Source organism: Nomascus leucogenys, chromosome 4, assembly GCF_006542625.1.
Source record: "Nomascus leucogenys isolate Asia chromosome 4, Asia_NLE_v1, whole genome shotgun sequence".
In the NCBI taxonomy this organism is placed as follows: Eukaryota; Metazoa; Chordata; class Mammalia; order Primates; family Hylobatidae; genus Nomascus; species Nomascus leucogenys.
Genome location: NC_044384.1, coordinates 33229687 through 33250952, shown reverse-complemented (window position 1 = coordinate 33250952; position 21266 = coordinate 33229687). Strand labels below are relative to the sequence as shown.

The 21266-nt window shown below is 47.2% G+C and overlaps 1 protein-coding gene across 1 annotated transcript in view; it reads right to left on the bottom strand.

Moving 5' to 3' along the window:
* Positions 1-21266, bottom strand: part of LOXHD1 (lipoxygenase homology domains 1) — a 179654-nt gene that overhangs the window by 69880 nt on the left and 88508 nt on the right. Inside the window, exons 17-21 of the mRNA XM_030810026.1 lie at positions 18468-18660; positions 15264-15424; positions 12240-12729; positions 11611-11765; positions 9523-9656 (exon numbers count right to left, since the gene is read on the bottom strand). Coding sequence (XP_030665886.1) covers positions 9523-9656; positions 11611-11765; positions 12240-12729; positions 15264-15424; positions 18468-18660 — 1133 coding nt within the window. The remainder of the gene's footprint in view (positions 1-9522; positions 9657-11610; positions 11766-12239; positions 12730-15263; positions 15425-18467; positions 18661-21266) is intronic.

The window sequence follows — 21266 nt, the reverse complement described above, 5'->3', positions numbered from 1 at the left end:
CAAATATGGGGACATTGTCTCTAGACGCTCCATTGAAAATGGTTATGTGACCTGCCTGGAGCACACAGAGCCTCAATCAGGGTCATATTGGATGGAAGTATTTAGAAGGAGAGGGACATATGGGGACTGTTCCAACCCTTTCCAGAATGAATCTACTAGCCAGGGCTACTTTAGTAAAGAGGGTTGTACATAGTAGGTGCACAATACATAAGTGTCGAACTAATGGATTTTAATGGAATGAGCCAATTATGTATGCTTTCGGAAGGTACAGAGAGTATGGCTGAGGAGCTGGCATAGAAGACTGCTGGGGCCATCTAGGAAAGGGAGGTCCAAGTCAGACCCCTCAGCGTGGAGGTAACACCCAGCACAAGGGAGGTGCCTGCAGAGAGTGAAGGTAGGGCCAGGGATGGGAGGCACAGTGGGGTAATTAAGGACTCCCCTGGGTCAGACTATCCAGGTTTAAATTTTGGCTCTACCACTAATAGTTATGCAACCTTGAGTAAGTGTCCTTATCTCTCTGTGCTAGGGTTGCCAGATTTAGCCAATAGAGTTACAAAATCCCTATTAAATTTGGATTTTAGATAAACAATGCATAACATTTTAAGTGTGTTCTATCTAACATTTGGGTCGTGCTTATACAAAAACATTATTCATTGCTTATCTGAAATTCAAATTTAACTGGCAACCCTACTCTGTGCCTCAGTGTACCATAAAATAAGCATAATATTGCCTATTTCATAGGGTGTTGTGACGATTACATGTGTTAACCTCATAAAATGCTTATAAAAATGCCTGGCTCAATGTAGGCTCTCAGTGAGCATTGCTACTGCTATTGTTGCTCTTGTGACTTCCCTTCCCTTTCATTCTCCTTGGCCCATGCCCGGGCTCTCTGGATGCTGTGGTCTGGGAATCTCCTCTCTGGGTGCTAAGCTCCAGAATAACACAAAGGGTCTGAGAATTCAGCCTATCTCTAAGTTGGGGCCATTCCACCCTCTTTATGCCCCTTCCCCACCCCTGCACTGATGCACAAGGGCCACTCAGGGACTGCTCAAAGTCTGGAGACGCAGGGGCTGTGCAGGCCAAAGGTCCCATCCTTGTCTGAGTCCCACATTTTGCTAGAGTCTTCATTGCCTCCAAGTATCAAAATGTTAGAGGAGCAGAACCAGAGAGCGAGATCTCAGTCAATAGGCTCAGATGGGGTGCTGAGGGGGGCAATGTTATATTGATGGCACAGATTTAAAGGGGCTCGACCTGGGGCAATATGAACTAAACTACCATTAAATTAGTGTTTAAGAGAAAAATGCATACTGTTCTGCTTCTTAGCCTTTAAATGTATGAATAGGAAAGTTAACATTTTATCCAATCAAATAACTTATGAATAATAGGCTATGGTTATAAATTATGGCCAATTAAGGAAGAGAGACAGAAATAAAGAAAGAGCTGGGGTCAGAGCAGAGGTGGAGACAGAGTGTGTAGGAAGTTGGCGGCGGACAAGGACAGAGCGAGACACACACAAAGAGCCAGGGAGGGAGAGAAAAATCGTCAAAGAGACAGAAAAGGTACAAGCCCTCCCATGCATACAAAGAGAAAATGCACACAGAGTCTGGATTTCCCAGAGCAAAATCTCCATTGTCCCTGAGATACTTGCATCACGACTTTAAAGCCCCTCGGCATGCTCACTACTGCAGAGAGCAGCACGTCTCCTCTCAGAACCTGCTCCTTGTACCAACAGAACCAAAGCAGGAGTCAGGTATGGCCTGAGCGCTGGGCGTTCAGCTTCTATCCCCACAGTGCCAACAAGCACACATGAAGATTTAGGACACCAGGCCTACTGATCCCTGCCTCTTCCTCCTCCAGGAATACATCCTGGTCAACCAGGCTTCTGGATACCAGGGAGGGGACCAGGCAGGGGATTTTTAGTGAACAAAGGAGATGAGAGGAATGCAGGTGTTCTGAGCCAGATAAGCTCCCCATACTCCTAAACAAGGATGATGGAAGGAAAGAGTAAGGGCTTCAGTAAGCAGGAGGTTGAAACTGAGCATTGAACCAAAAGCTCGAAACTGTTAAAAGTATAAACTCCACTTGAATGTAAAAAATTGAATGAGGAGATTGCAAAATTAAGTGTTGTACAATATAAATAATTTCATACAGAATTTTCCATTTTGCTTATAAGCTAAAGTCTGGACAACATTCAGTGTGAGTAAATCCTGGCGGAGTGGTGTAATGACAAAAGCATGGATCTGGAACTCAGGAATTCTGGATTTGCTTCCCTCCTCTGCCCCTAACAAGCTGTGAGATCCTAGGGATTAAACTGTACCACCCAGAAGGCTGGGTGAGATGACCTGGAAGGTCTTTTCTGTCTCAACATTCTGGGACCTCTAGGATCCCTGGAGGAATGGCAGATTCCAGAGGACAACTTTTTGTTAGATAAAATTTAAGGGAAAAAAATTTAATAACTTTTTGTTCAACCCTTTCTGGAAATCCCACCCAACATATTTGCCACATGAAACAACATTCAAGAACGGTATCTGTCTTTAATTATTAAGGATCTTATAGGACCCCCAAGCCATCAATTAAAACATAAATCTTTGTTTCAGGGCTGGGAACAGAGGTAGAGAAAACATAGAATATCACATCAAATGTGGATGAAACCCAGGACACTAAACATATTCCCAGCTTTTTTTGGCATTTGCCTCTTTGTCTTTGAAATTGACTGCATTAGACTTTATTGCAGATCTTAAAAATGCAGCTAGTTAGAGTATTGAAAGAAAAAGGAAAGTAGTACAATCTCATTTAATCAACAAGCCAATAAATGTGGACAGGGTGACAAAGTAGCAGAGCCAATGATTAAGTGACTTAACAAAGATACCCTAATTAAAGACAATGTACTCCCAAATATCCCACCATTTCTGTCATGTATTCTGAAACCCAAACATTAGAGGCTCATAGCTTTGGAAGCTGAAGAACACTGAATTTTTAGGTTATTAGTTAATATACATGGAATCCCTGGGCTGTAAGGGATTTTTAGGAGTCAATGTGTGATCTGTCAAATCAGTTTTCCACTATAAGGATGATCACAGAAGCATATGTTGAGGAAAAGCTTCCATCAACCAGGGTCCCTGAGTGAACATGCTGAGCAAAGTCCCCTGATACCCTACATCAGACATATAAGTGAGAAATAAATGTTTGTTGTGTTAGGCCACTGACATTTTAGGCCTATTTGTTACTTAGCAGAACCTAGCCTATTCTGACTGATACAACTTGAGCATTATTCTCAAATAAATGGTAATCGAAGTGATAAGGATGGAAGAGGTTGCTCAGGGAGTATATTTGTCTGTTCCTCCTACTGAGAAAACTATGACCCCACGAATGCAGAATCTGCTTACTCATTGTTGTATCCATAGCCCCTGGCATACAAGGCACTCATAATATCAATAGAATTGAAAGCCATTGTCTCCTCTGGGGGTAAACCTTTCTCATCCCCTTCTTCAAAATTCCTGAGATAACTCCTAAGTTTCTTTTTTTCTTCTTCTTCCTTTTTTTTTTTTTTTTTTTTTGAGACAGAGTCTTGCTCTGTCACCCAGACCGGAGTGCAGTGGCACAATCTCAGCTCACTGCAAGCTCCACCTCCCGGGTTGACGCCATTCTACTGCCTCAGCCTCCCGAGCAGCTGGGTCTACAGGCGCCCACCACCACGTCTGGCTAATTTTTTGTATTTTTTAGTAAAGATGGGGTTTCACCGTGTTAGCCAGGATGGTCTCAATCTCCTGACCTTGTGATCCACCCACCCTGGCCTCCCAAAGTGCTGGGATTATAGGCATGAGCCACCACGCCCAGCCAACTCCTAAGTTTCTTAATTAGCCACCACTCTTTCCTTGAAGATGTACATTCTTTATTCTAGCATTCTTTTGCCTAAGGTGGTGCCAACCCTCAGACCCCAGGAATTGTCTGAGCAGCACAAAGGAGGGAAGGAAAGACTAGTCTCTTCTTATTCTAAATGTGACATCACTATTAATAAAAAAAATCAATCTAGTGCCTTTGTAAACTGTCATTTTTTTTCAGAGTGGCCAAGGAGCAGGGCCTCTCAAGCTAGAGAAGGCAGGAGGAGTTCAAATATAAAATTTCCTGATATCACAATCTTGTAAAAAGCCTGGATGAGTGTAGACCTTTACCAAAGGGATGTGAGGCTGTGTGCAGAGCCCAGGTTGACCCAAGGGAGAATTCAGATCCCGGGACACCCCATTAAAATCCACCTAAAAAGGTGGCACACACATACAATGAAATATTATTCAGCCTTAAAAAGGAAGGAAGTCCTGTCATGTACTACAACACAGATGAAGCTTGTGGACATCACACTAAGTGAAACAAGCCAGACACAAAAAGACAAATTCTGTAGGATTCCATTTCTATGAGTTCCCTGGAGTACTCAAAGTCATAGAGACAAAAAGTGGAATGGTGGTTACCAGGGGCTCAGGGGAGGTGGAAAAGGGAAGTAATTGTTTAATGGGTATAGTTTCAGTCATGCAAGATGAAAAAAATCTGGAGATCTGATACACAACAATGTGAATATACTTAACACTATTGAACTGTACACTTAAAAATGGTTAAGGTAATAAATTGTATGTTATGTGTTTTCTAACACAATTTTTTTTTTAAATCCAACTCACTTGAGGCATTAAAAAAACAAAACAAAACAAAATATTCACAGCCCACAGCTGCAAACCAGCATTAAACAGGCTTTTTCATACAATCTTAATTACTTTTTGCCAGCCTGGGACCCCTATAAAGGACCTCAAATATCTTCCATTTAGAAACAAGAGCATTTGCTTTTCGGCAATTGAATTGCAGATCAATAAACTGTACCCCCAACCCCCTCCTCCCTGTGTTTCCACCATCTTAGGCTTCTCTGCTCTCCAAACAGCCTCTGAGGCCAGGAGGGCTAGGAGTGGTTCTGCTGAGACCTGGACTGCCATCTACCAACTGGACAGCACAGCCCCTGAACCACACGGAGCTCTCCCTTGGGGTGACTTTGCAGGGAGCCAAGGCCTCCATGGCTTTATATCTTCTCCCAGTCCCTTCTGTTCAGGCCAGCATCTCCCACCAGTGCCTGACCCCAGCTGGCATTCTCCTGCTTCTGTCTTTTCCTCTCTGTAAAATCTGGCCAACCAAAAGCCTGGGTGTGTTCTCAAGCTCCTCAGCATGGCTTTGGATGCCCTCATCTGCTCCTCTCCAGCCTCCCTTTCCATTTTTTCCTATTTCCCACCCCTTCACGTCCCTTATGCACCAAATAGAATTACTCATTCCTTTCTGTGTGTGCCCCTCAATTGCCCAATTCTGTGCCACCTGCATCACATTTTTTCAACCATTTCTAATGTTCTTTTTACCAAGCACCAAACAAGGCTGTTGCTCATGAAGGCCCATCTCAGATACCATCTCGCCCCAAAGATGTCCCCACCCACGACTCCCTCCTCTCCCTGAGGTCAACCCTGAGACAACCACCACTGTCACTGTGCCTTATAGTCACCTGTGTTTTACCTCCTTCACTTGGTAACAGTGTTAGCTCCTTAAGAATAATCCCACACATTCCTGCAGCCTTTCCCAGCTGTCAAGCCACTTTTCCATGTTAAGTAATTGGACTCTCATTGCCAAAGGGAAAGAACTACTGCTGTGTTGCACTGGGATCAGGCAGGGTGCTGGGCCCCTAAACACATTTTCTTATCTAGTCCTCATGATGATTTCGTGGGTGAGGTTTATTATGTCCGTTGTACGGATGGAAGGCCTGAGGCTCGGAGGAGTAAAGTGCCTTTCCCAAGGCCACAAAAGAGTGGAAGAGAAAGTACTTAAACCTAAATCATCAGCCTCCTAGACCATCACCAACCTTTCTTCAAAAACAGAGTCATATCTGAGCAGCTATTTAACCCCCAGCACTTAGCACAGCATGTGTTTGTCAAATTAATGAATAAATCAACATATTAACCATCATTTTTACTCATTAGTGTATTTAATAAATATTTATGGTATGCCTGTAGTGTGCCAGACATTCTTCTAGGTGCTGGCGTGGACACAGCAGTAAATGAAACAGATGAGGTCATTAACGACATGGAACTTACATTCTATTGTGGGGAGATGAGCAGCACCTAAATACACAAGCTTATTGTAGGTCAGATGATAAGCTGATATAGAGAAAAATAAACAGAGAAAGAGAAATGAGGGGAAGGGGGTATGCTAGGCCTCACTGAGAAGGTGACATTTGAGTAGAGGCCTGCCTGAAGAAAGCATGACAGGGAGCCACTGGGGGAAGGACTGCTAGGGAGCATGGACGGCAAATACAAAGAGGCCTTGAGGTGGGACCATTTCTGTTGGGTTCAAGGAACAGCAAGGAGTGAGCAAGGGGGAACCAGAATAGAGAGATGAGGGGCATAGAGCAGACCTGCAGGCCAAGCAGGCCACCAAACATGCTTTGGCTTTGACTCTGAGTGACCAGGAGCTTCTGCAGGATTTGGAGCAGAGAAGTGGTGTGATCCTGGTCACTGGGCTGCTGTAGGCAATAGGAGGGCCTTGGGCAAGCAGGGATCAGGTCAGGAAGCTTCAATCAGGGGGTGGAGATGGTGAAGATAGAAGGGATGAGGTCGGACTCATGCTCTTCTGATGGAAGGCCCAACAGGTTCTGCCAATGGACTGGGGACAGGGCATGAGTGGCAGAGAGGCATCCAAGAGGTCTAGTCTGCATGGAGGATGTTGACTGGACATGTCAACAGTGAGGGAGATGTCAGTGTTCTCAAATACTTTTGGCTGCAAAGGCCTTATTTCTGAGCTCATAAAGGTCATGGAGAGCCTAGGGAAGGCCGTAGGTATTGACAGAAAAGGTGGTATCTCTCCAAGAAAGGGGAGATTCACTATTCTGATTTGGTTTCTTCTGAACTTCTATAATTTTTTGTCTAGCTCCCACAGTAGGCTTTGCATAGAGTTGCTCTTGGCTTGAAGATTGTTAAGGCCAGCTCATCACAGAGCCCTAATGGACTGCTACTTCAATAGCAAAGGAAGCAAAGGACTGTCAACTAGCCATGCCAAGAGAAAGAGATGGACGGGGAAGAGGAGATGAGGGAAGGGGAGAGTGGAGGGAGGAAGGGAGAAGAGAAAGGGAGGGGGGAAAAGAAGAGTAATGAGAAGACTCTACTCACAAGAGCAATAAAATACAATATACCTGGGCATAAACTTAACAAGAATGTGTAGCAGTTATGTGTAGGAAATTGTAAAGCATTACTGAGGTACATAAACAGCTGGATAAATGGAAAAGTGTACCGGGGGGTAGCACTTATTCTAAATATGCAATTCTCTACACATACACTTAATGGCATAACAATCAAAATTCCAAGAGGATTTTTTTTTCAAGTCACTTAATGTCTTGATTTGAAAAAGGCAAGAATAGCTAATATTTTTAAAGAATAATGAAGAGGGACAAGTACTGACAGGCATTACAATAGATTACAAAGCTATAATAATGTTTAAATTGTTGGGCTAGCCCAGAAATGCCAAATCAGTGGTAGAGAATTACTAACCCTGATGGAGCTGCAAGGGGAAGCTGGGGATGTTCACAGTTTGTCCCCAGCCCCACAGTTCTCTGGCACTTTTTCCTTTCCAAGCTTAAATGCCTTGGATTTTCAGAACATCTTAAGAAGTTAGGCTGGCAACATTAAGCCCATTTATCAGAAGAGGAAACAAAAGCCCATAAAGATGGCACGACTTGTCCAGGGTGACCTGATGAGTTTCTGGCAGAGGTCAGACTCCAGGTCAGGACCCTGGCTCCCAGCCATGGGGCTGTCCTACGGCCTTTATGCGGTGTCACAATGATCTCACAAAAAGCCATGACAAGGGGCTGTCTGTGAGCTGTGGCTCAGTGTTCCCTCGGGCTGGTAGGGCAGGGTGGGGCGGGAGATGGGAGAACCCTGCCACCCCCTGCCCTGCACAGAGGGGAGCCCAACAAGGCTATGGGCTGGAAAGTTGATTTAATTCAACAAATATTTGTTGATAGGGTGCCCACTAAATTCTAGGCACTGGCAGGCCCTCAGCAGCCCCAAAGCCCACTCAGGATCACTCATGCTTTCTTCTCTGTCCCACTCCACTCATTCCAGGGGACTTCTCTCCTTTTTCTTGCCCTTGGGCCCCTTACACCCAAGGGGCAATGAGGCCTAATGGAAAACACGTTCAATTCAACATGGACAGTCTGGAGTTCTGGTCCTGGCTGTGGCACTGACTGATTATGGGGCTGTGGCTTCACCTCCCTGGGGTGTGGACCTGTGGGAAGACATAACACTCTCTTCCCAACCCAGCTCATGTGGCAGCTGTGAGCCTCCAGCAGGAGTCAGCAAACTACGGCCTTCAGGCCCAATCGGGCCTACCCTGCTTGCGGACATCCATAAGCTATGCATGGATTCACATTTTTAAATGGCTGGAGGAAAAATCTAAGGAAGGATAATATTTTTTGACCTGTGAAAATGACACAGCCATGCCCAATCATTTAGGCATCATCTATGACTGCTTTTGTGTTACACCAGCAAAGATGTTGTTCCGGAGACCAAATGCCTTCAAAATCTAAAATATTTACTATCTGGTCTTTACACAAAATGTTTGCTGACCCCTGGTATAGAATATTAAAAGAATACACTAGAAGTTGCTTTATATGTTGAGAGGCTTGTGGGTGAGCTATGCCTACGCATGGAGACTGGACCAAGGAGGGTCTGACAGGGATTGGAAATCCTGTCTCTCTAAACAGATGGACCTCAAGAGTTGCTGGTCTGGGGGATCTACTGTCATCTCACAGGGCAGGTGACACTGGGGGCTGCCAATGAGAGAAGAGGGAGAGAGGCAATGCCCATCCAGCCTGCAACGTGGGCAAACCTGCTCTGGTGGCCATGGCAGGCAACACAGCCAGCCCACCTTCACCCTCATACATGCCCACCCTCATTCTCAGATGTCACCCAGTCCACCCTCACCCTCTGACGTCACAGCACTCTGACCTTTCAGTGTCACAGCCAGTCCACCCTCACCCTCCGATGTCACCCAGTTCACCCTCAGCCTCAGACATCACCACCAGCCCACCCTCACCCTCATACTCACCCACTCTCATTTTCAGCTGTCACCCAGTCCACCCTTACTTTTCGATGTCACAGCCAGTCCACCCTCACCCTCTGACGTCACAGCCAGTCCACCCTCACCCTCCAATGTCACACCCAGCCCACCTGCACCCTCAGGCATAACCCAGCTCACCCTCCGCCTCAGACATCACCTCCAGCCCACCCTCACCCTCATACCTGCCTACCCTCATTCTCAGGTGTACCCCAGTCCACCCTTACTTTTGCATGTCACAGCCTGTTCACCTCACCCTTAGGTGTCACCCAGCTCACCCTCACCCTCTGCTGTCACAGCTGGCCCACTCCCAGTCTTCTTCCAGGACTACCTCTGTGGCAGACAGGGCCTCCCTCAGAGCAACACCCCTCCCTTCTCCCCACCCCCCACACTCACGTGATCTCGTTGTTCATGTCAGTAATCTCTATTCTGTCCAGGAACCAGCCTGCTCTGTTGCCTGTGTTGTCATGGCGAATCCGAATCTTGGTTAGGGCCCCCAGGTCAATGGCATAGATGGTGAAGGTGTCTGTCTGGGAAGGGCCGGGGAACACTCAGTGGGGTAAGACCTACCCCTCCCCACCTGGCCATCAGCCCCATCCTCCCAAGGACCAGGGCAGCCAGCCAGAGGCCAATGGTGAGACCCAAAGAAACCAGGAGTGGGGATGATGGAGAATGTCACTTAGTAGTCTGGTGTTTGGTCTGCACGATTGTTTCCCTAACTTGTCTCTGCCAGGGGATCTTCTCACTCTCATGTCCAGGAAGGTGGAAGGAGGAGAGGAAGACTGAAGGTGACCTTGAGAGGCAGAAGAAAAGATAGGTTGGCTGGATGCCCACATTTGTGGTGGGTGTTTTGTGTGCAGGAGAGGGGGGTGCATTGACACCCTCTGCAATGTGTGCAGGTGTGTGCATAATCTGCTTCAATCACATATTTGTATTAAGTACCTGCTATGAACCAGTGCTGGGCAAATCCAAAGTGATTGGCAGAAACTGAAGATGGATTTGCCCACCACTTATGTGTGAAGAGGGCCATGTGGATCACACCATGTGAATGCACACACTGCTCTATGCATGGGAGGAAGCAGACCACACCAGGACCCTATAAGTAAATGGGGCCTTCTTGGATATAACTTTTTTGACTCTTAATTTTGAGAAAGATTTTAAATCTACAGAAAACTTTCAGAAATAGTATGATGAAAGTTCATATGCCTTCATTTAGATTCTGCACTTATTTGTAGCATTGGCTTTCTCACTCTGTCATCTCTCTTGCACTCTCTCTCTTGCTCTATGTTTTTCTAAATCATTTGAAAGTGAGTGGCAGATACGATGATTCTTCATCCCTAAATTCTTCAACATGGATTTCCTAAGAACAAGGATATTCTCATATAATCACACTAGAATGATCCAATTCAGAAAACTTAACATCAACATAATGCTATTATCTAATATACAGTCCATGTTCAAATTTTACCAGTTGTACCAGTTATGTAGTCCTCTATAGAAATTTTTTCCTAATCCAGAAATATGTGGCTATAATTTTTAAAGGAAAACACTGAAATGCAGAAATAAACTACATCCTCAAGTCAAGGGGAAGATTCTTTAAAGAAAAAGCAGGGGGCCCCTGAAATAAATCAAGAAATGAGCCCAGAAATATGTTAATTAATTTAGTTCATTTTTAAAAAATCTGTGTTAATGAGAGAAATTGGCTTTGGGGTAGAGGCAGGAATGGGAAGGGTGAGATAAGAGATAGTTTTCTAGCCAGGGGATATTATAAAATCTTGAAGGACAAAGATGACGGCTTTATTTTTCATGATTTTCCCACTACACCTGGAAGAGTAAGGTATGTGTATTTCTTTTCATGGATTCCCACTGCATTAGGATACAGTTCTGGCTTCTCAGCCCGTCTCTTAAGCCTCTCATGACCCCACCCACCGCATACCCTAAATTGTTCTTATCCAAGCTTATCCACTGGGGCTTAGCACTGACCACAGCTCAGCTGGAAGACACACTGTCCCAAACTGGCCTCCTCCATTTCCACCTCCATATCTTTGCTCATGTGGTTCCATCTTCTGAGAACATCCTCCACTGTCGCCTTTATATGTCTACACCATACTCACCTGCCAAGGCCCAGTTTGAGTGGCTCCCTCCCCCTAGTTTTCCCCCAAGACAGCATCTTGGGGCGAGGACTTCCTCTTGAACCCCCGCATCCCTGCCAAGTGCCTCAGCATCTGCCACTCAATGCCATTCTCTGTTCCTGTGGGTCAGCTGGCCCATGGGCTCCAGGTGCTGGGGCCCTGCCTGCAATTCTGTCATAACCCCTCCACAAAGTATCAGTGTTACTGAAGAGGTACTGCCATGAAACCTGGTGGGATGAACAAGTCACACTGCCAGACACAGCAGCCATTGTGCTAGGATGGGCTGCCATGGGAATCCCAGAGGGCACCATACCCACAGCTCCCACCCAGAGGCCAGAGACCCTCACCCTACCTGCCCCTGCTCAAATTTGTTGGACTTGTCTGACTTCTTCAGGGGTCGTTCGCCCGTGTCCCCATACTCCTCGCCGTAGATGGTTAGGTAGACATTGGCATCAGTGCCGGCCTTGGGCACATTCCCAGTGACCACCTGGACCTCATAGGTGTTTCCTGGAGACACAGAAAGATGCAGTGTGGAGGGCCTCAGGGCCATGGGGTGTTTGGACCTAGGCACAGCCTCTCAGATCCAGCCATATCTTAGAACAGGAGGGATCTTCAGATGTGTGTACACTAACCTGGGACTGAAACTGCCCCCACTCCCAACCCAAGACTCCTTCACCATGAAGCCAGCAGGCAACCCTCCCACCTCATGTCCCCCCAGTCAGCTGTATTGAGTCATATCAGGGCTCCTCCCAAAGTCATCAATTCTTCCTGAGAACCTCAGGACAAGCGCCACGCTTATCCCCAAACAGCAGTGTCAATGGTGGCATTTCACACACAGGTCAAGAGAGCTATTTGGGAACCATGATGGGTGCCCACCTATTTGGCCTCCATGTGTGGGGGATCTAGGCCCCCTGCCCCCAGTGGGCCCCCTTTAGGGGAACTGTCTGACCACTCCCTCCCCACCCCTCCCACCTCCCCCACCCCCCCCCCACGCCCCTCTTACGCTCAGGACCGGCTTGCCAGCTGGCACCAACTCCACAACAAGTTCGTTGTCCTCCTTGCCCCGGGCCAGCCAGCGGTGGGCTTCGAACTTGTGCTGCTCAATCACCTCCTGCATCCCTGGCCCAAACTCCTCCTCTTCCTCCTCTTCTTCGGTCTCCTCCTCCTCCTCCTCTGACAAGGACTCCTCTGATGAGGACGACTCCTCTTCCTCCCCCTCGTCCTCTTCGTCGCTGCCCTTCCTCCTCTTCTTCTTCCTCTGCAGCTTGGCCTTCAGCCGCTCCTTCTTGAGCAGCTGCCGCAGCTTGTCCTTCTCCTTCTTCTTCCGGGCCTCCTCCTCCGGCGTGAGGTCCACCTCCCGCACCACCAGGTGCCGCAGCCACACGGTGTCCACAAACCAGCTGGGCCCGAAGCCTTCGCCCGTGTGCCCGAGCCGGAGCTTGTAGACCTCGCCCACGTCGGCCGCCTCCAGCTGTTCAAAGGGCAGGGCAGCGGCTGTCGTGGCCCCGGCATCCTCCCCCACGCCCCCGCCCCTGCCCCCGCCCCCGCCCTGCCAACAAAGAGCCAGGCACAAGGCCTGTTTGCTAAGCTGCAGGATGGAGAGGGCTGGGGCCTATGTGCTCAGATCCTTCCACCACCTCCCTCTCTCCAGCCACACCTGTCCTGGTTCCGCTGGGATTACCTGGCCCCATCCTCCAACCAAGTTTATTTCTTCCAACTTCTGTGGTGGGCAAGCTGGTCTCCCTCTTCTTCTCTCTTAAACACATATGCCTGCATGTATATACACACACACGCGTGCGCACGCGCACACCTCATTCCTATGATTTCTGTCCTTATCATGGTTCATACAGTTTCCTTACTTGGCCTGCCTTTATCCCCTCCTCTACTTGCAGCTAAAATCTATTCATTCACGTTCATGTGTTTCATTACTTTTTTTTAACTTTGTGCCTCTGTGTTCTCTTTACAAAAATTTTCAGTGTTAACCACGTATAACTTTCGTAATAAGCAAAAAACAAAAGTGCTCTTTTTCAAAAACAAAAATTTCACCCACACCCACAGAGGCCCAAGCTCCCTCCTCCCCCAACCCTGAGCACATGGCCTCAGCCTGACTGCCCCTTCCCCAAGAGCAGAGAGGGTGTCCAGGGTTTAGCTCTGGTGCCGGTCTGGCCTGGATGCCCTCTTCATCCTCACAAGCTGGTCTCTGCCCTCTTGATTATGAGTTCCTTAAGGGCAGAGACCATCATTTTCAGTCTCTACCAGGATGGGTATAGCACATGACTGGCCCAAAGGGCAGTGTTGATGGCGTCATCGACTCTAGATCGTGAGGCCTGAGCTCTGTCCTGAGCCCCAGGCTCTAACGAAGGACCCACATTGAGGTGGGGTCTGGCCCGTCCCCTGCAGCACTCAGAGTAGGGCTCACATGGGGGTTGTTGCTAGTCAGAGTCCTCCCAGGCTTCCTGATGCTGATGAGCCCCTGTCTGGGGTTTGACCCTTCTCAAAGCCTGGTCCCACCAGTTCTTCCACTGAGTGCCAGGGCAAACTGAGGCCAAGGCTGTCCCATGAGTTCCACAGTGTCCTACAATTCAAGTCCAGACCCAGATGAGAACTCAGGCCTTCTGACCCCCTGTTCATGCATCCACAATGCAGCCAACAAACCACCTTTGCCAGAAAATTACCAATCATGGTAGAGCCCAGGGCCCCTGGGAGAGTGGAATTTATACTTCTCAGCTACTTAGGGGAAAGGCTGTGGACCTGGCAAGTCACTTCTTCAATGCATTAGCTCTCCTCTTCAGCATTTCCCAGGTTACAGCACCCCTGCAATCAACCTTGCCAAGGAGGCCGGCTTGTGGAACCCCTGGCCTCCCTCACATCTGTCTGCCCAGCCTTGCCTTCATCCACCACCACATCCAGTAAATTGGCATCCAGAAGACACTCTATCCGGTTCCATCTCCATAACTGGGCACTCCATCCCAAGTGCATTCGCTGACATTGACTCTTATTATTACAGGGACTGTGAAGCCAGCCAGGCAGGTATTATAAAGCTAGGTTTTAACTGATGAGGAAGTGGAGGCTCAGAGAGCTAAAATACTTGGTCCTCTGCCTCCTCAGCGGTGTATGAGGGTGTCTGGCTCAATGAGGCTCCCTCCAGCTCTGATGTTCCAGACACTTATGACTGGCCCAGGTCCCAGTTCAGCCATGACTGTCTTCCCTGGGCACTGGGTAAGGATTCTTTGCTGAAGGCTAAGGTGCTCCTGGCATGCAGAAACAAAAGGCACCCAGCATGAACATGCTGCCTGCACACATACATCTGCACATGCACACACATCGTCATATCTATAATAAAACATTCATGTTTCCCCTAAGGGGCGCCACCCTTGCATCCTCCTCTCTTGCCAACAACACGCCCACATTCTTATCTCTTTTTTCCTTCTATTGAAAGACTTGGAAAGGAAGAACGGAGACCTGGGACGCTCAGGAAACAGCCATAAAATTCCAAGTCTCTCAGTGTCCTGGCTGGGAAGTATTTCCTTGACATCAGGCTTGAGAGAACTGTAGACTCAGAGGCCACAGGGCTGGGAATGAGTAGAGGAACTGCAGCCTTAGTGCCATCTTTTACCAGATTAGAATCACCTGCTCCCATGGTTCTCAGGGTCGGCAGCATGTTAGTATCCCTGGAGGAGCTTTTCAAAGTAAACCCAGAAAATATATCCCATCCCCAGAGGTTCTGATTTGCCTGGTGTGGGGCGTGCACCAGGCAGCACTTTTTTCTTAAAGCTCCCCAGGTGATTGTAGCATGAGGCCAGGGGTGGGAACCAGTGATCTAGTCCAATCCCCTCATTTTAGGCCGAAAGCTTAGGTCTGGAGAGAGAAAACATTTTCCACCCAGCTGGAGGGAGGCAGCCCATTCTCGGGTGAATATTGACTGAGGAAATTAGTACACCCAGGGAAGCATCTTGGTGTCCACTGGGCCTGCTGTTGGCACCCCCGCTCCTCGACCCCACATACCTGGAATGTGTCCTTGGATGCCCGTTCAAAAACTTTTGAGCGGCTGGAGAGGAAGAGCACTTCTGTCTTGCCTTTCTCTCCATAGATCTGCATGTAGACTCGGGCACTGGTGCCTGCGCCACCCACATCTCCTGTCCAAATCTCCACCTCATAGTGGACCACTGGGTGGGCACATGCAGAAGAAGTGGAACATTTAGTAATAATAACAACAACAATGATAGTAACAAAACAAACCTTTCCTGAGCCTGTTCCAGGTGCCTGGCGCTTTACAGGCATTCACTTATCTAATCCTCTCCTCAACACCCTGAGTAAGCACAATCGTTCCCATTTTGCAGGTAAACAAACTGAAGCTTAGAGGAGAATAGGTGGTGGAAATGCCAAATCTAAGCAATCAGACACACACACCAGTCATCCTCTGCACCACATGCACCAGGAAGGAGGAGGAGTCACATACCAGCTGGCGATCCCTGCTGTGTGCCTGCCTGCTACAGTTTGCATGTTTGTTCTCTCCAAAACTCATGCTGAAGTGTCATTGCCATTGTGACCGTATTAAGAGGTGGGACCTTTAAGGAGTGATTAGGCCCCCCAAAATGCTTATGTTGAAGCCACTAACCCCAATACCTCAGAATGTAACTGTATCTGGAGATAAGTCTTTAAAGAGGTGACTAGTTTAAATGAGATCCCCAAGGGCAGGCCCTAATCCAAGCTGATTTGCATCCTTATAAGAAAAGGAAATTGTGGCACACAGAGAGACACCAGAGATGTGGAGAGACACCAGGGATGTGGAGAGACCAGGTGAGTCCACAGTGATGAGGCAGCCCTAGCACAGTAACGCAGAGAGCAGTGAGCGCAGAGAGAGCGATCCATCGAAAAAGGAGACTCACTCCAGAAAAAACAAGCTCTACAAAAGATGAAAAGCAATTATCATAAGGTAGGTGACTCAGCAGTGAATAATATTGACATACTTATAATAATATAAAAATTGAACACTGATTTTGCTGTTTTGAAGGCTGGAAGGAGGGGGAGAGAGAGTGAGATAGAGTAAGTGTGTGTGTGTGCGCACACACGCACACATGAGGGCCCATACAAGTGCCTGTGTATGTTAAAAGAGCTAAATCCTCCTCTTTCATAGTAGGAAGTCAACAGATAATGTCTAAAACTGTAAAATTAAAAAATTGAGGCCAGGCACGGTGGCTCAGGCCTGTAATTCCACTGCTTTGTAAATCCACTGAGGCAGAAGGATTGCTTGAGGCCAGGAGTTCAAGATCAGTCTGGGCAACACAACAAGATCTCCATCTCTACAAAAATAAAATAAAAATAAAAATTGAGAGGTGTGGTGGCACGTGCCTGTAGTCCCAGCTACTCAAGAGGCTGAGGCAGGGGGATCGCTTGAGCCTGGGAGTCAAGGCTGCAGTGAGTTATGATTGTGTCACTGCACTCCAGCCTGGGTGCCAGAGCAACATCCTGTCTCTAAAAAATAAATAAAAATTGATAGGTATATTGTTTAAAAATATGGAGCTAAATTTTAGAGGAAAAATCTAAAGTAAGGTTGTTGGCATTGAAGAAGGGGGGTGGGGTAAGGGGAAGAGGTAGGTAGGGGAACTATTGCTTTTTTATCTTTATCTTCTTTATTAGTATCTATACTACTCTGATAGAATTCCAGTGTTGATTTATAAAATGAGGGAAGGAGTTGATTCTCATACTGGCAAGTGCCATTACAAAGCATGTGTATATAACAGCCCTAAAGGAACTTGCAGGTTGCTTCAGGAGATTAGACACACACATGAAAAGATATTCAAAGAGTTCTGGGAGCGGGAGAGGTGATTTCACACTGGGGTTCCCTCTCAGGGAAGCTGCTGTGGAAGTGAGCCTTGGGCAGTTGCTTTCAGGGCCAATGTAGAAATGCAGAGGTGAGGCTGGTCCTAGTGGCTCACGTCTGTAATGCTAGCACTTTGGGAGCCCACGGCAGGTGGATCACTGGGGGTCAGGAGTTCGAGACCAGCCTGGCCAACATGGTGAAATCCCATCTCTACTAAAAATACAAAAATTATCTGGGTGTGGGGGCACACACCTGTAGTCCCAGCTACTCAGGAACCTGAGGCAAGAGAATCGCTTGAACCTGGGAGGAGGTTGCAGTGAGCTGAGATTGTGCCACTGCACTCCAGCCTGGGCAACAGAATAAGGCTCTGTCTCAAAAAAAAAAAAAAAAAAGAAAAAAAGAAATGCAGAGGTGAGAGGGGACATTCTGTGTGTCAGGCTTTGGTCCCACTGTCTTCCTCCTCAGAAATGTCACCATCCTATCCAAAAAGGCCCTTCACTCACACCATTGCTAACCCTTTATCCTGTTTCATGTTCCTACTGGCTGTTCATTCTCATTATCCTATTATTGTCTGTCTCCCCTGTGGAATATAAAGCCTGTGAGAGCAAGGGTTTTGTTCGTTTTGCTCACAGCTGCCTCCACAAAGCTCAGAGCAGTGCTGGCAGAGAGAAACCCTCAATAGACAGTCATTCCTCAGTATCTGCAGGGACAGGTTCCAGAACCCCCAAGCATACCCTAATCTGAGGATGCTCAAGTCCCTCATATAAAATGGCATAGTATTTGCATATAACCTACACACATCCTCCTATACACTTTAAATATCTCTAGGTTACTTATAATACCTAATACAAGGTAAATGCTATATAAATAGTTGTTACACTGTACTGTTAGGGAATAATGACAAGGAAAAAAGTCTGTATATGTTCAGTACAGAAGCAATTTTTTTCCAAATGTTTTTGATCCTCGATTGAATCCACTGATGCAGAACCCATGGATGTGGAGGGCTGTGTATTTTTTTGAATAAATGAATGAATAAACAGTTTTATCTCCTCAGCCAGGCTTCATCGCAGAAGACACGAACTAGGTCTCAAACTCCTATACAGGGTTGAGAGTGTGCATTTCCTAATAAAGTCATTTGCTGCCTTTATTCCAGAAAAAAGTATTTCGTCCATTGGGTCCTCAGTTTCCTCATCTATAAAATGAGCACTTCTTTCCTATGAGAACCATGGTACCAGAAGCAGTGAAAGCCCCCATTTTCTCCCTGCAGGACCCTACCAGTAGCACTTGTCAGCAAGACCTACTTTGCCCCATGGTCCCTCCTCCTTCCCCTCAGCCCCATCCCCCATGGGAAACAATGGGTGGTCCCACCATAGCCTCCTCCATACATTTCTGGATCTCCACCACCTCGCTGGGATACAGCTCCACCTCCAGGCACCCGTCAGCCTGGTTCTTGTCCAGCCAGCGGTTGGCGGGAAAGGTGTACTGCTTGCCTTGACGGGGCACACGGATCTGAACGCTGCCCAGGAACCAGCTGGCATGCATGCCAGTGCTGTCGTGCCCAATCACCAGCCGGTTGATCTGAAGGAAACCCGAGTGAGGGTGAGCAAGGAGCCAGTGTGTAGAAACCTCCATGCCCCCATCCCTACCTCCCCAAATACCAGCACAAAACTCAACCCAGGTCTCCAGGGCCCAGGAGAGGGAAGATCCATGGGAGAGTTGGAATCCCATTCCTGCCCCACCATCAGCCAGCTGGGGGACCAAGGCATCACCTCACCTGCCTGGAGCCACCATTCCCTTTTCCTAAGCCCAGCACACCTCCCAGGGCCATAGTGAGAAACAAGAGGGTGGTGAAGGTGACACGAACTTTGAAAGTTCCACTAGTACTTAATCAGGTTAGGTCATGGCCACGTGAGAAAGCAAATGTTTAAAATGTTTGCCATCACCTTCCAATAACTGTGTTATTGATTTGGTTTGGTTTTGAACAATACACAGTTGTATATATTTCTGCATTTCTTCAACATACCCATGCTGAACGTGACAAAATATCACCCATCCTGAAGGTGACAGACTATGCAGGCAACTTCTCAGGACTCTGCAGTTCTGTGTCCAATTCCTCTGCTCACTCTGACCCAAGAACACTTTTCTTTTTCCAATAACACTCTATAATTGTTTTGTGGTTTTGCATTTTAACATCTTTGCCCCCATGGGCAACATAGAAGGGAGTGCAGATGATTATATCACCATCCTTATATGTACTTGGTTTTTCAATGTTTGGATCGCTTTTATGTTTTTTTTCTTTTTGAAATGCTGTATACAGAGCAATTTTAACTTCAGATGGAATTATCAGATGGCCTTTGAGAACCCTTCCAGCCCTGAGATTCTCTCTGTGATGGTTTGAAGAGGTGATGTTAGCCATGAGTCTGGTGCCAAAAGGCCAGATTTAGAAAACTGTCCATGCGAGCCTGCTCTTGCTCTTCTGAGTCCTAACTGCCTCTTTGCAGCTGGTAATGGCAACAACGTCAGAGCTAAGTGCATGCAGCCCAGTCCCCTGGAATTATCAGAAGAAAACCAGCTAAGCTTACAAAGCCTGAGAGCCCTCTGTGTGCATGTCAAGGGACAGGGAAGAGTTTTATTGTTCTTCTATTGTGCCAGGACTGTGAAAGTCCCAGGGAGGGATTGGCTGAAAGGGTAAAGACAGGGGTAAGTGTCTGATATGACTGGATGCTCCCTAAGGGCAGGCACTAGCTCAGTTCTACAACACTTCACACCTGACATAGACTAGTTGTTCAGTAGCATTTACTGAGCACTTAGTATGAGCGTGTGGGTGTTATTCACATATTTAATGCTAATAACAACCCCATTAGAATCCCATGTTGTTATGAATGAGAAAACGGAGGCAAACAGAGGTTAAATAACTTACATATGGCAGGTAAGTGGAAATGGGTCTCAAATATGCAGTTGGCAGCCAGAGCTCATGCTTCCAGCCTCTTGGCCACACTGCTTGTTGAGGGGGTTTCAGAAACTCAGGAAGAAGCTTAAATGCCCTCCCACTGCCACCCTACTCTTCCTAGAGGTCTAATTTACTCGCCAGCTGCTGCCCAAAATCCTTTAGTAAAGGGAACAGCATTTTCACTATGCAATTATTGATTCAGCTTAAAATGTAAATACATTTTGATAAATGAAAACATTGATTTAAGTTCATTAACCTCATGGTATAAATGACTAACATAAGATCTTTCCTTGGAGTGAGTTTTGATGGGAGAAGAGATTCCTAGGACCTGAAATAGGGTAGGACTCCCAGAGAGGGAGGGGGCAGGAAAAATGAGGTTCCAGGTAGAGGGCTTGTTACCATCTCCATTTCCACCAAGCCACACCCTGGGAGCAGCAGGTAGTGACACAAATCCCAGCTCAGGCATTTCTAGAGACAAGATTTAGAACTGTGTTTCTCCAGGTGATGTCAAGGAAGATTCTCACCTCGGCCAAACTCTAGCCAGGCTCCTGAACCCTTTCTCAACTGAGCCTCAATCTTGGCCTTTAAAGACTTGAACAAAACACTAACACAATTTCTAACAGCTCAAGGCCACATCCCTAGGGTGACCCTAATCTCCCTTACTGTGCCTGCCTTAGAAAACTCAAGGCTGTCAAAATAATTTACTGTTGGTTCCAGCCAACACCTGAGGGTAGGGCTTCTGTCTGCCAGACTCTTGGAGGATGGGACCCTCATGCCATAAAGCATCAGTTAGCAAACCCAGATGGGTTCCACAACCCACATGTGCTGACCTCCCCATTACTGCTTTTTGTGTTTTTCCCCTGACTCTACTGAGCCCCTGATTACCCTCCCCTTATTCCCTCATCCTCCCTTTAAAGAGGCTTGCAAACCTCTGCACAAACCTAAGTTGGGTTCAGTTCACACTGGCCTCTTTTCCTGATGGCAGTGGTAGATTACTGATTAAAGTCTGTCCTTGCTGCTTTACTGTTCAGCTCTCTCTTTGATGAAGTGCTTAGACCACTTGCAGCAGAGCCACCTGGAGCCTTGATCTGGAGGCTCTTGGGTTCTATCTCCCAAGACAGAATCTCTCAGGTGTGGCCCAGAAATGTGCACTGAAACAAGCTTCCTGGCCCCAATTCTGATGCACACTCAAGTTTGAAATTAGGAAGTATTTTTAGCCCCTTTTCTTAGTCCT